The 14,220-nt window shown below is 39.3% G+C and overlaps 2 protein-coding genes across 3 annotated transcripts; one reads left to right on the top strand and one right to left on the bottom strand.

Annotated features, from left to right (window-relative positions):
* The first annotated feature begins 565 nt into the window (after positions 1–565).
* MTIF3 (mitochondrial translational initiation factor 3) lies at positions 566–4,455 on the top strand. Its single transcript, XM_081951426.1, has 4 exons — positions 566–584; positions 2,472–2,929; positions 3,264–3,418; positions 4,071–4,455. The coding sequence occupies exons 2-4, from the start codon at positions 2,473–2,475 to the stop codon at positions 4,278–4,280; spliced, it is 822 nt and encodes a 273-aa protein (XP_081807552.1). The 5' UTR covers positions 566–584; position 2,472; the 3' UTR covers positions 4,281–4,455.
* An 8-nt stretch (positions 4,456–4,463) lies between these two features.
* On the bottom strand, positions 4,464–12,764 carry GTF3A (general transcription factor IIIA; the record flags this gene model as incomplete). Of its 2 annotated transcripts, XM_081951420.1 has the most annotated exons (10): positions 12,424–12,764; positions 11,689–11,812; positions 11,055–11,130; positions 10,604–10,694; positions 9,563–9,651; positions 8,494–8,567; positions 8,087–8,170; positions 6,414–6,643; positions 6,271–6,330; positions 4,464–4,604 (listed from the first exon to the last, which is right to left on the bottom strand). In XM_081951420.1, exons 1-10 carry the CDS (start codon positions 12,658–12,660, stop codon positions 4,464–4,466), a joined length of 1,206 nt encoding a protein of 401 aa, XP_081807546.1. In that variant the 5' UTR covers positions 12,661–12,764. The 2 variants fall into 2 exon arrangements, with proteins under 2 accessions (XP_081807546.1, XP_081807547.1); XM_081951421.1 differs by lacking the exon at positions 11,689–11,812 and having other exon boundaries at positions 11,055–11,155.
* Between the last annotated feature and the right edge of the window lie 1,456 nt (positions 12,765–14,220).

Below are 14,220 nucleotides of genomic sequence, written 5' to 3'. Positions count from 1 at the left end.
CTCTCGCTCATCTACTTTTCTTACATCCTGGGCTCTGGTGAACCCGCCAGCAGGAGAAAACAAAGGTATTAGTTGAGACGATTCGTAGCTCGGATTGTAGTTTTTGGACAAGGGCCTAAAAACAGCAAGTACGGAGAACGGACCCCCCGCCAAAAACAAAGGCATTGCCCTTCCTCCGTGCGGGTCCCACGCGTCCTTCCCGCCAAAGCAAGAGGACCGGCGGCTGCCTTTCCTCCCCAAATGCGGAGCGCGGCCTTCCACCTCTACTCTACTGGCGGCCGGATTAAGAAACGCGGACACCCGAAACCCACCCCCAATGTTAAGGAGTCGGAGCTGCACGCAAACTCGTCCCGGTCGCCTCCAGCCATTTGCTGGGGAACCAAGCAGCCCAGCCCTTTAGAGTAGGGGTCTCCAACCTCAAGACTTGCGGACTCCAACTCCCAGAATTCCTCAGCCAGCTTTGCTCTGGGAGTTGAAGTCCGCAAGTCTTAAAAGTGGCAGAGGTTGGAGAACCCTGCCCTAGCGTCGCGCATGCGTAAGGAAGCAGATTCCTTGGATTGACGCGGATCTCCGGAGTCCCTGAGGTGTTTTTTTTCTTTTTCAAAAAGCAACTGAACCTTTTGCTTTTTTTTTTTTTTTGCTTGAAAACGTTTCGCTTCTCATACAAAACAGAAAAAAAAAACCTCGGGTGAGAAGTGAAACGTTTTGAAGCAAAAAAGTAAAAGAAGGCCCAGCTACCTTTTTTGGGGGGAACCCACCACCTTCGGGACAACTGCAATAACGGAAACACCCCTCAGACAGTGCCTAGGGAGGTTTTAACCCCGCCCCCTGGCTTGCGAGCTCCTCCTCTTCCTCTCTGGCATCTCCGCCTCTTCCTTTCCCCCCACACCACCCCTTGTTCTTGCACTGGGGGCTTCCGGGTAAGGTGAGTGAGCGAGTATCTCTACCTGGCGCTGGTTCCCCGGGCCCGGCAGGACCCTCCCAGAAAGGGCGCCCTGTGATTGGCAGCTGTTTTGGGTTGCCTTGGCTTGAGATACATGCCCTGGTCGTCTCTTCGCGTAACGGCTCAGCTAACTATCGTGCCTGCGTTTGCCCACTTTGCACCCTAACCCAGTTTTTCAGTCTTTAAAGAGGGCGGATGTCTAAGAGCTGAAGTCCACATATCTTGTCAAGTTGCCAAGGTTAAGGAAACACTGGCGTAAACCTCTCCGCGAGCAGCTCACCGTCGTCTGGCTTGGCAAATGGCTTGCTTTAGCCCTTCCCAGGCAAGCTAAGGCAGAGAGAGAGAGAATGGGTTTTGCCCCCGGGGTCGTTCATGATGGAAGCGCAAGTTGCAGAAGCTACCACCGCACCTAAAAACCGTAGTTTTGGGGTTGGAGGAATCTCATCCCAGGTTCCTTAAAAACAACTGGCCACTTGCAGGTCTGCAGCTTGTTTCTACTAAATCCACATTTTCTGCTGCATGAACCTGTCCCTTTTTTTGTTTGGCAGCGTATTTCGAACCCTTTCCAATCCCGTAGGCACTTAGAAAAAAAATGGCGTAAAAGTGGTATTGTGCTCAAGTGGTATTATCCTCAGGTGATTCTTTTGCCACTGCTTCACTTGTGGAGAAGTAAATTTGGAAGTCACTATACCAGTACTAATGAAATGATAAAATACAGGGATTGCTGCTCTCTTGTAGTTTAAATTTAAGAATAAAATGACACTACGGTTTTCTCACACTGTGTCCAGCAGCCCAAGGATTCTGCAAGGAGTTCTATGACAGACTAAAACCAATAAAGCTTTTAAAAAGTTTATTCTAGTCTAATACGCAATTTTCTATCACTAGAGTTTTGCTTCTTCCTCAGAGGTCTGTGAATTGTTTTTAACATGTTCTATGGCCTGCTCTAACCATTCCTGAAAATGGGTTTTGAAAAGAAAATACCTCCCTGAGGTGTTCCTGAAGTGATGAACAGAAATTTCCTACAGTAGTATTCCTTTAAACGTATCTTAAAGAAATTATAGGAGTTGTAATTCAACATATTGGAAAACATCTGGTTAAACAAAGATTGTTGTAACCTCATAGATGATACATGCAAAAAATTACATAATGTACATTTCTTACAAGGCTGTACTTTTTGGATAGTTATACAGCTACTATATCTCTGTGTTGCATTGTTAATATTTTGGGTATGGGTTCACTTTATTGAACAAATAGCACATTCACACAACTTTTTAAAAAATCTACAGTTTTGTCTATTCAATAAAAATGAATTAATCAGAGATTATTTTTCAGCATTTAGCAGTTTAATATTTTCTTTGTCAAGGTGTCTTAAAACATCTTTTTAAAAGTTTGAAACTTTTAAAATTAAATTTCAAACAATGTAACTTTACATGATATTTTTAAATTAAAAAGGTAATGTGACAATGAACCTAAAAATAATACATTTTGATTGCATGGTTATATGTTTATTTTTCTTCCCCCATCCTAGAATGACGTCACTATACCTGAAGAAATTACTGGATCTCGCTGGAAGGAAAGAAATGAATTCCATAATTCGGTATATTACCAGTGTCAGGGTGCAGCCAGAGAAAAACACAGCAATAGCTCAGATTTGGCTAAAAGCAGTACATGATAAGAAAGGCTCTAGCAATCGAGCATTCTGTACAAACGTAATTGAAGAAAAAAGAAAAAGGAAAAATGCCAAAGAAACATTTGAAAGTGTTGGGAGGAGAATTCCATACAACAGGATACAACTAATTGATGAGAATGGTGAAGACATGGGAGAAATGCATAGGGCAAATGTACTTCGTATCATGGATGAAAGAGGGATGACTCTTGTCCTGCTGTCTGAAAAAACAGATCCACCCAAGTATGGACTAATGACAGGAAAACAAATTTATGAAGAACGTCTCAAAATTAGAGATGAGAAAGCCAGCCCCAAAGCAGGTATGCATGGCTTCTGTGAAAGATACTGGTAATTCAGATGTTATGCTAAATCCCAGTTTGTTATATAGGCTATGGCTAATTTTAAGTCATGGTAGCCTGGCTCACATAATACATTAAGCCAGAGGTGGGCAGAGTTTTATCAGTAGGGTCGTATTCCATTTTATTTTATTTCCACATAGGACATGGGCATGTCCTCATCAAATGGGACAAGATTGGTGTGTGTGTGTGTGTGTGTGTGTGTGTGTGTGCTCATTTTTACTTTTTAACTGATGAGAACTATATCCTTTTAACAAACTGAAAGGAATTGGTTTGACTCATGATCTTATTTTAACAGGGCCTGTTCAACAAAAGATTATTAAAATGTCCACAGTTACAGAGCAACATGATTTCAGTACAAAAGTAAAACAAATTCAGGAATGGATTGACAAGAAGTACCATGTGAAAATTATGCTGCATCAAAAAAATTTTTCAGATGGACCAGAAAAGATGGTAAGCTTATTGAAACATTTTGAGGTATGATCTCTTGGCAGAGATCACAGTATTGTAAGTTGGTTTCTAAAATCACTGTTTCATGTCAAATGGAAAAGGCCAATTTAATGCTCCACTTCTAAGCGCATTTCACCATTGCAATAGAGGCTGGGCTGCTTGTAATTCAGCATCACCAAAGGGGGCTTTAGGTTCTCAATCTGAAGGGAAAGATTGCCAGGAAGTGGTTTCATCTGGGTCAAGACAGTAAAAGCTGACTTGTTGTGTTTGTACTGCCTACTGTTACACTTGTCCCACTTACTGCTACACAATTGGAATTACAACATTACTTGAAGGAAGCATCATTAAAACCAGAGAGAGTATCTATTAGCTTGAAATCAATACTCCTGGGTTCTTGACTTAGGACTTGGAAGATGCAGTGAGCTTCACAGAGAGTGCAGTAACAGCTGTAAATTTTCAGAAAGATAGGAATATAACTTTGATTCATGCTCATGAAGTTCTTCAAGCCAGTGTTTAAACTGTTTGAATTTTAGTTTTCCGGTTTCAGGATCTCTTAGGTTATTTTATTTTTATAAAATAAAATGAGTGGTTGTATTTAACAACATTCCTTAACTGATGCAAAAATATTCATTAAACCAATTTGTCTTATTTTCAGTTAACATTTTTTGATAAGATTTTGGATACAATGCGTGAGAAAGCCACGTATCACTCCATGCCCTCTATTGGTGCAGAAGGAAGGAGTACCTGTATATTGAGACAATTATCAAAGAAAGAGATCCAGAAATTAAATCTTGTGGAGAAAAATAAAGATATTCAGAAGGAGAATGGAAGCAATGTTACAGACTCAGATGTAACCAAGCAGTGATTGTTTTTTTCCTAAAAATGGAATGGAAAACGAATACAAGAAGTGATTTTGGTGCACCGACCTTCAATCTTCTGTATCAATTCTATAAACTTGGCAATGACCACCCTCTCAAAGCCACTTCTTGTGAGCATGTCTCATGATGACTGTTAGGCACATCTAAACTATTGTTCAAGGAATGGCATTTCAGCCATCAGCAACCTGCTGTTTGCTGCTTGCTGCAGATGCAGGCAGAGATTCTTCCACTGAAGATAATTTTCTGCGCTGTTCTTTTGGAGGGATATATCCACTGAGGTGAGAGGCCAGGCTCCGCTTTTGCTGTGGTTTCTTAGGAAGTAATATGCAAAAGAAAGAACTGTAATGGAATATCCTTTTTTTGTCATTAAAAATTTAACAATAAAACTGTCTGTTCTTAACAGTCGGGTCAACTGGGTTTTGGAATAACACAGCAGAGTTAAAGGAACTTTAGATCAATTTGGAAGGAGGGAGAAGGAAAGACTAACTAAAGCAAGAAGAAGCAACCCAGGAAAAGCACCAAAGCTGAGCAAGCGTACAAGATTCTATCTTTCTCTACTTAGTCTCAGGTAGAGATTGAGAGAGTGGGGTACAAAATATCTTACATTTAATGCCCTTGGGCTATCCTGGAATAACAATGGAGAAAACTCCCAATGTGGCTATGTTGATAGCAGAGGTGCCTCTGTTCTGAAAGCCTGGGAAGGCTGAGGCCTGTAAGTATTTTAACAACAAACTTGGCCTTCCATCCTTCCGAAGTAAGTAAAATGAGGACCCAAGTTGTTGGGGGAAATATGCTGATTCTATAAACGGCTCAGAGAGTGCTATGAAGCATTGTGGAGCAGTAAATAAGTCTAAACACTGAAAACCCTGCAAACACAGCCCTATTTTCCCCACTGGAAAATGGGTCAAATACTTTAAATCTCTGCAATGCTTAAAACTCCCATTTTGGCCTTTAACACCCCACCCCTCCCTACACAAACCCCCTTGCCAGTAGCAGACAAAAGTCTTCTATTTATCAACAACTGAAAGGGCAAGACTGTATAAACTTGTAAGAAAATCTTCACGAAAGCTTAAATGAGATCAGCTGGGGTTTTTTTGGATGATTTGAATCATGATTAAACCAAACCACTTTGCATGAACTCTGCTGAAGTTTTATACACAGGCAATTCTCTTTATTTGCAGATTCTGCATATGTAAATTCACGTATTTGGAAAAATGCTTTTGTAACACAAAACCAATGCATGGCACTCTTCCACTTATTTTCGGGCATGCAGAATGTCAAAACATTGGATTCACGCAACACACATCTCCTAGCTGAGGTTTTAGCATTCACTAAATTCAGTAGTCAGGGCAATTTTAGAGAACATGACTATCACGAATAATGATTGCCTGTATATCCCATTCCCTAGAGAATCTTATTAGTCATTATACAATTGCAAAATATTTGCATAAGAGCAGATAATTTCAGATAGATTAGTCCAATCAGAACTAATACATTGGGTCTGGAACAAAGTTGAATTATTCCATATATGGATGGAAATGCAGCTGTTCCATGCAGAAATATTTTGGAGAAATAATGATGGGGAAAAAACCAAAGACATTGGTGAAGGAAGAGAGCAGAAGCTAGGAAGATCATGGAAGTATTTGGGCTATTAGGACACTGTTGAGAGTTGACAGACATATCATATTGGGAAAAAGGGAGAGGGTGCAGTGGCTGAAGCCTTGCCCTATTTACCATATAAAATTACTCCAGGATCTCTGTAAGCTTTGTTCTGACTGGGAATAAGAAAATCTGTATTTTGTTTTAGCCGAACCCAGAAGTACAAAAATGTTCTGAACTTTTGTGTTGACCAAACCATTACTTATTCAGAGAAATTCAGGAGAACTTCTGGAATGCAGTGCGTTTCGTGTTTAAAATTATATATTTGTTCCATTTGTTTAAGCTCCTATTAGGGGAAAATTCAAGAATGTGACTTACTTTTGTGTCTGACTTTTTCTTATCAGGATCATGTAGTACCATGTGCCTTATGAGGCTTTGCTGTAAAGAACAAAAATTAATGTTTATGACCTGAAATAGAAGTTGAACAATATTTATCAAATAATACTATTTAAAATACCTACTTTCATTGCAAAAACCTTCCTGCAGCCAGGGTGATCACACATGAAGGGTTTTTTTGCCTCATGAAATGAGTGAATATGACTTTGAAGGTTGAACACTGTTGTGTATGTTCTTTGGCAGCCATCCTTTGGACATTTAAAAACTTCTCTGTCAACAGCATGAGTTTTCATATGGGATTTCAGATAATCTTTGCGAGTCAATGTTTTGGAACACACTTCACAGGTAACTGGTTCTAGTGGAAAAGGAAAAACAAGAGGTAGAAGCAGAGCTTTTATTAACAATTCCTAAGCATAATTCTTCAAATATCTTCCCAAAGGATAATATTACTATCACTATATTACATTGACCACCATATTAAAAAATAGTTGTACACCATTTCAGGTTCAGAAAGGAAAGATATTTTGAAGGATGAGAGATGTTCTTTAAGCAACTGGTTTTTTTAACCTGGATTGCATAGCTGCAGTGCCATTTCAGGAGAAGAGAGTTCTATTTAAGTCAGACATGTCCAACCAGCAGCCAAACAGGCCACATTGGCCCTGGACAGCTGGTAATGCAGCCTCACAAGATCGTAAACTTTTAATATTATGTGCATTCATATACATTAACTGTATTATATATCTTATGTGCAGTCCAAGTGGCAAGCCAAAAGATTGGACATACCTGGTTTAAATGGTTATTTTATTTGAATGTATTAGTTGCCCAATTCTAAAGAACAAATATTACATGTACAAATGACATGACAATACTTCAAATTTAAGAGCAAATCAAAACATTTATAGAACATCTGAATCGGACTATAGCTATGGTGTTTATATATTACTTGAGAATCAGGCACATTTCTGAATACCAATCCATAGAAACAGTTGAGTCTGATTACATCACCTGCTTCTTGTGGACTTTTCAAACATATCTAGTCAGTCACAGCTGGAAAACAGGACAGTGCTCAGTGAACTTTCTGTGTGATCCTATGAAGGTTTCTTATACTTGCACATGTACCATAGTGTATCTACATATTCATCCCACTTAATACGCATGAGGAGAATCTATCTGATCAAAGGTTGGTGCATTCTGTTTATGAAAATGCTTTTTTTATTCATGAAGGTGTAAATAAGAGTACAGGTAGTTGTTGACTTACAGCCATTCATTTAGTGACCACTTGAAATTACAATGGCACTGAAAAAAGTGACTTATGACCGTTTTTCACACTTACAATCCGTGCAGCACCTTCATGGTCATCTTCATCAAAATTTGGATGCTTGGCAACTGGCATGTATTTATCTTGGTTGCAGTGTCCCAGGGTCATGTGATCACCTTTTGTGACCTTCTGACAAGCAAAGTCAATGGGGAAGCCAGATTCACTTAAAAACCATATGACTAATGTAACATCTTCAGTTTTTGTCTGTGTTTTAAAAACATCTCCAGTGATTCATTTCGCAACTGTGGCAAGAAAGGTTGCAAAATGAGGCAAAACTCACTTAACTTTCTTGCTTAGCAACATAAATTTTAGCCCTAAGTTCAGCTTTACCTACAGCTGAAGAACTAGTCAATGGAGCTGTAACGTGAATTAGCTTCTTTTTAAGTAACAGAATAACTGCATAACTTTTAAGATGTGTTTATCAATTAATGTATGCTGCCTCAATTGTCAAAGTAACTCTACAGCAATTTTAATACTTACCCACATGACTGAGTCTCATGTGTTTCAGGTATTCTGACCAGGTTTTTCCAACAAACAAACAGCTCTCTTTTTTGCATGCATAACCTGTAAGAAAAACTGATGTTAACTGGCTTCAAAAAAATAAATGCATATTTTTATTTGTACCCCACCTTTATTATTTTTACAAATAATTCAAGGCGGTGAACATATCAAACAAGTCTTCCTACTTTCCCCACAGCTGGCTTTCATGACTATACTTTCTATTCGCATTGCACCTCAACTGCCTAATAATTTATATATGTTCCATTTGTTTCTGACTGTTGTATGAATTCCTTTAGTGTAGCTTATTCCAGTAATCATGATTAAAATTACATGACCCCGATTCTTACTCTTTTAGCATTATTGAAACAAAAGGAATAATTAATTACCTTGATGAATTTTCTCATGACGTTTTAAATGGCTGGGTGAAGAAAAGCGCTTTCCACATTCTTCATGACCACATCTGTGGGACAACAAACACAGTCACTCAAAATGAAAATAAAGATCACTGCTTATGAAATGTGCGGTATAAACTCTCTTGCAGCTGAAAATAAACTTTTTTCCTTCAGTTCTTCATTCTGTAAAATCACCTTTCAATGAAAATATTGAGAGAAAAATCTCCTGATTCAGATCAGGAAGGCAAAAATGTGACAGTGAGAGAATACTATATAGATATCCCCTTACATTCACAGATTGTTTAGTTTTATGTATTCTGATGTATAACTATATTAAATAAATTTAGCAGCCATTGTCTATTAACTACTATGTTTCCCCGAAAATAAAATAGAGTCTTATTTTCTTTTGACCTCCGAAATAAGCACTTGGCCTTATTTTCGGGGAGGTCTTATTATTTTTGAGATGCAGGAGGCAGCGAGCATGGTCATGTCGTAGCTACTGCTGTGTTGCAATATTTTCAGGGAGGGCTTATTTTCAGGGGAGGGCATATTTTCAGGAGGTTATTTTAGCATATGCGCTCAAAAGCCCAATTGGGCTTATTATCCAGGGAGGTCTTATGTAATAAACACAAGCCAACATTAAAACTGGAAATTTCAGAGGTGGATAGTTAGATACTATGGTTGGAAAGTACAAAACCCAAGTCAATTTAAACAATCGAAGAAGAGGGATAGAAAATAACAAGTATGAAAATTGGTACCATGTAACTGAACATTTTAGTACTTCAGAACATTAATGTGTATTGTTTTTACATGAGATACCAATTTTCACACTAAAATATTAGAAGAATAATGTTCACTAGATCAGAGGGAGGAATGAGCAGTGACCTTTTTAATATTACCTGTCGCATGTGAATTTAAGCTATGCCAGTCCTATTTGGAGATCTCTAATAACATCTTCCTTATGGTAACAACTTCTAATTCCTACTTGCAAGTATTCTTAAAGTTATTAATAAAATTCATTCTCAGGCTTTAACTAGGTAAAGTGTCAAAATGTTTCACTTACTTGAAAAATGGTTCACCAGTGTGTTGAGACTGATGTATTTTTAATTGTTGGTGCTTTTTAAAAGTTTGCCCACACTTTTCAAAGTCACACTATTTGGAAAATCAATTTGGTTACAGTCAGAGAAAATTCATAATAAATTCACAATCTATGATCTTTTATCAAGAGGCTTACTAAAGGTATGTAATTGTAGAAATTAGCAAAAAGGAACCCAAATCATCAGTAATTAATCCAATGTAGTTTAGAGAATGCATCAATGCAATTAATCTGCACAAACAAACCTTTTTCAGAGTGTAACCTGTCCACTATGGCAAGAAAAATATCCCTTGCCTCTTACCATATATAACAAATTGTGATCTACAGGGATGTACACCATCTTCTATTACTGCAAAGGAAAAGAGGAAGCCGTGGATAGGTTTGCTGATGTACAACCTAAGTATGCAAGATAAACTAAGTTCACAAAGTATTCTAAACCAGGCCTGTGAAACTGGCGGCCCATGGGCCGGATATGTCACGCAGGCCACGCTTATCCTGGCTCTGCAAAGGCAAAAAACATCGCAATACATCAAGATCCGGTCTGTGACGTGATCGAGTTTGATGCCCATGTTCTAAACCAACTGATTAAGGGTTATGAGGGGTAACTTCAGCCATGGTTAGAATGCATAAAACAGCCTACAGCTGTGTTTCTCAACCTTGGCGACTTTAAGTCCTGTGGACTTCAACTCCCAGACTCCCCCAGCCCAGTACTGGCTGGGGGATTCTGGGAATTGCTCCACAGGACTTAAAGATGCCAAGATTGAGAAACAACGGCCTACAGTATTAAAGCATTATGCTTTCCAGATACTGGAGACTTCCAACAGATGTTGGAGATTTCAATACACCATCAACCTGGCCCTTAACCAATCTGATTGAGGATTATGGCAAAAAGTTTAACATGTTCACATTGAAGATTCCAGAATTGAGAAGATTTCACTAAATTACACAAATTTCAAGAACTGCTTCCTAATGTTTAGAATGAAGTAGCAAAGAAATAGAGGCACTTACTACATATTTCCTCTGATGATGTCTCCGTATAATATGCTTGTTCAAGTTTGATTTTGTTGTAAATGTTTTATTGCAATCATCTACTGTGCAGCTATAGAAATATTAAAGTATAATAAAAATGAATACATTGTAGCAGACAGTAACTTACTAGAACAAATGCCTGATTTTAAGTAACTCAATACAAATGCAGTGGTTTCAGCCAATACAGGTTAAACATCTGTCTAAATACATAAACTACATTTATTAACATCTGCCTAAATAAAAAATAATTTATGTTGTCAGCAATACTAAATTGGTTTACTTTCTGCTAAACATACTAATACACTTTCAGTCAATAAAAACTTACAATATAACCAAGCAATGAAACACTGCAATCTAGTTATGTTGTAAGCTATACAAACTGGTGTCAGAATTGGTTAGGGCTTTGTTTCCCAAATGATAATATACTTACACAAATTGTTTTTCTCCAGTATGTGTAAGAAAATGACGCTTAAGATGGAAAGCTCTAGTGAAGCCTTTTCCACAGCCTTCAAAAATGCAAACAAAGGGTCGCTGTTAAATTAAAAAAAAGATTTTTTAAAAATGTTTTAATCCTCTTGTTAAATGTCTACTTCTTGATTTCTCAGCTCCCATTCATGTTCCATTTTTCTCTACTTCCTTTTTGTTGGTGGTGAGAACTATTATTTCTCCAGAGTTACATTAGATATTTCTCATTTTGCCAATCCACTCTACTACCTTCTTAACAATCTGTTACTGTCTATAGCCACCAAGTTAAAGACTGACAATTCACAATGAACAAGCAGCAAAATCTTCCAGTTACTCAAACACCTCTATCATTCATTTTCAGCCATCAAAACTGATCCATAATTTGGGTGAAAAAATGATCTGTTTTTAAAACAGTAGTATAACAAAGTAATACATATTAAGGATACTTGACAGTGATTAAAATCTTGAGTCGGGCTATTATGTTTTCTACTGGATGCTGATCAGGACCACTTTTTCTTGGTGTCCAATTTAAGCCCAGAATGCTCCAGTAGAGAACAACTTGTACTAGTATTTTATCTTCTCTGCTAGCCTTTGTTTACCTGAGGAGAAAAGGACAGTAGGATAATTTGCTTCTTCAAATGATTCGGAGAACCAAGAAGCGGTGGTTACAACTGTCACCTCAGTGTAAATAACCAAATGAGTTGCATGTAGTCCATCACCATTCTACAGTAAAATTTGTATACAGGTTTTAATTATATTTTTATCCCACATTTATTACCTATTAGTTAAGATGGTAATTAATATTAATATGTGATATTAAAACTAATACATCAGGTTAAGTACTTCTATAAGGGAGCCCAAGGGATTTAATTAAAGAAACAGCAGCAATTTAATTCATGGTATATATGTTTAAATCCCAGTTTCATTCCTTTGGCCTCATGCCCAATAATCTCTATTTCTGACTAGCGCCCAGATTTATCAGCCTAACTGAGGTCCGGCGATAGTCAACTTCCAGAGCTCCAATCCACGGATTCCTACTTGCAGTACGCGTAACCCAGAGAAACAGACGCCACAAGCACCTCAATTGCCATAGTAACCTCCGCGCACGCGCTCTTTCCTCAACACGGCCCTAGCACAACCTACTTCTTACTGATTGGTCATCCGCTCACTGCCCACGTTCCAATGGAAACTGCCGCACTCCCTTCCACAAAGCTCTATTTCCGCCCTTGGAGACCAACGGTTGGTCGTCCCGGAAAATGTTTTCCCACCAATCACCGCTCTCGCTCCTGGCCCGCCAGGTACCCTCTATAGACCGCCGCTTCATTCTCCCATACCTCTCCCGTGTGCCGACACAGGTGCGCGTCCAGTTTCCAGCCCCGGTTGAAGGTGGCATCACACAACGGGAACGAACAGATGAATATCTGCTCCTGAGGCGGAGAACGGTAACGGCTCTCCCCAGGATGAGAATATTTGTGCTTCGGAGACTGAATCGTGGTGGTGGTAGTAGCATCGGCGGCGGCCGCCTCCCCGGTAACAAAGTCCTCTCCGGCCATGTTTGGACCATAAATCATGTGATTGTGCCGTAACTCCGCCTCTCCTTTTTTCGCCCTCCAGGCTTTCGGAAGCTTATACAGTTAACGAACCTCCGCCCTCAGAAAGCGCCCCCCTCCGGCGCAGAATGCTTATAGAGGCTGCGTGAGAAGAGGGACACTGGTTCTGGCGCATGCGTGCTGCTGCGGTTCTTTTTCTTCTAATGAGGGCCTTGCCTCAAGTTGGGCCGTTTCGTGAAACGTTGGCTTTCGCTTCTTCTCCCCCCCCCCTTCCCCCGTGGATTTTTAAAACTAAAACGGTCAAATGAGGAACTCCTGTTTGGCCCGACTCTTCGTTGTTCCTTGTAAAATAATTACCACCAGCCTTACGAAGCTTTCTTCCTTTCAAATATTTAATTGCAGTTCGGTTTCGAACTGCTTAGACAGAGCTTAAAATGCTTTGAAAGAGTTGTCCGTAATCTCTATATATAGAAGGCAAATACCACTCATCACGAAATCTTCAGAACCGTAAAGCCTATAAACTTGAAAATTGGCACATACGTTCCTCTTGGCCTCTAGGTGATCACTAAGAAAGGCCTTTTCGAAATGATCATCAGATCATTAGTATTTCTTATACAGTAATTAATGCGCTCTGATGCTAAGGAGTTCTACTCCCCCACCTGAAAAGAACTCTGTTCCAACTGCCAGTTGCCTTTTAACTCGTTCTGATGCTAAGGAGTTAGACATTCTACTCCCCCTCCCCACCTGAAAAGAACTCTGTTCCAACTGCCAGTTGCCTTTTAACACGCTCTGATGCTAAGGAGTTAGACATTCTACTCCCCCTCCTCACCTGAAAAGAACTCTGTTCCAACTGCCTCACATTCTGTTACTTCAGTTCAAACTGGCGGATGTTCCACTCCTTCACTCAGGAGTAGTCTGGGGCTCCTTACATTTTGGTACCTTACCAAAATGTCTGCCTTCCATCTATGAAACTGCTTCCAGACTCAAGGCAACAGGAGCAGTATTCCCTTATGTGCTTCAATCACTGACCACCACTAAGTGAACTCTGTCCAACTGCCAGTTGCCTCACATTCCGTTACTTCAGTTCAAACTGGCAGACATTCCACTCCTTCACTCAGGAGTGATCTGGGGCTCCTTACAATACTAAATGTCAGTACTTCACCAAAATGTCTACGCCTTCTACCTATGGAACTGCTCCCGGACTTAAGACGGCAGGAGCGATATTATTCCCTTATGTGTTTCAATCACCGACCACCACTGAGCCAATGGATTTTGAACCAAATTCCTCCTGCATAGCCAGATCATATAGTTTCATTGCGAAGCACGGTTATCCAGCTAGTACAAAATATTCATGGTTTTAAGAGATACTTTTAATATAATGTGGATATTTCTTCCATTCTATTTCAAGTCCACCAGCAGGAACAAAGAGGGCAAATTGTTCCTGCAATAGTACTAAGCAGATTGAAATAATGTGCAGCAAGATATGAGTTAGTGGCTCTTGGAATAAAGCTTACCCATCTTGGCTGTCAGGGTCTATGTAAAAGTGTATTATTTATTTATTGAGCTTATATGTGGCTTATT

Source organism: Natrix helvetica, assembly GCF_964273705.1.
Source record: "Natrix helvetica genome assembly, chromosome: 4".
Classification (NCBI taxonomy): domain Eukaryota; kingdom Metazoa; phylum Chordata; class Lepidosauria; order Squamata; family Natricidae; genus Natrix; species Natrix helvetica.
Note: the sequence above shows the minus strand (reverse complement) of the source record. Positions and strands in the feature narration are given on the sequence as shown.

Excerpts from the sequence above, each read along its gene's own strand:
- MTIF3 (XM_081951426.1), top strand. The coding sequence starts at position 2,473 with ATGACGTCACTATACCTGAAGAAATTACTGGATCTCGCTGGAAGGAAA. Across the intron at positions 2,930-3,263 it reads GAAAGCCAGCCCCAAAGCAG|GGCCTGTTCAACAAAAGATT; the intron begins GTATGCATGGCT and ends TTATTTTAACAG. Across the intron at positions 3,419-4,070 it reads CAGATGGACCAGAAAAGATG|TTAACATTTTTTGATAAGAT; the intron begins GTAAGCTTATTG and ends TCTTATTTTCAG.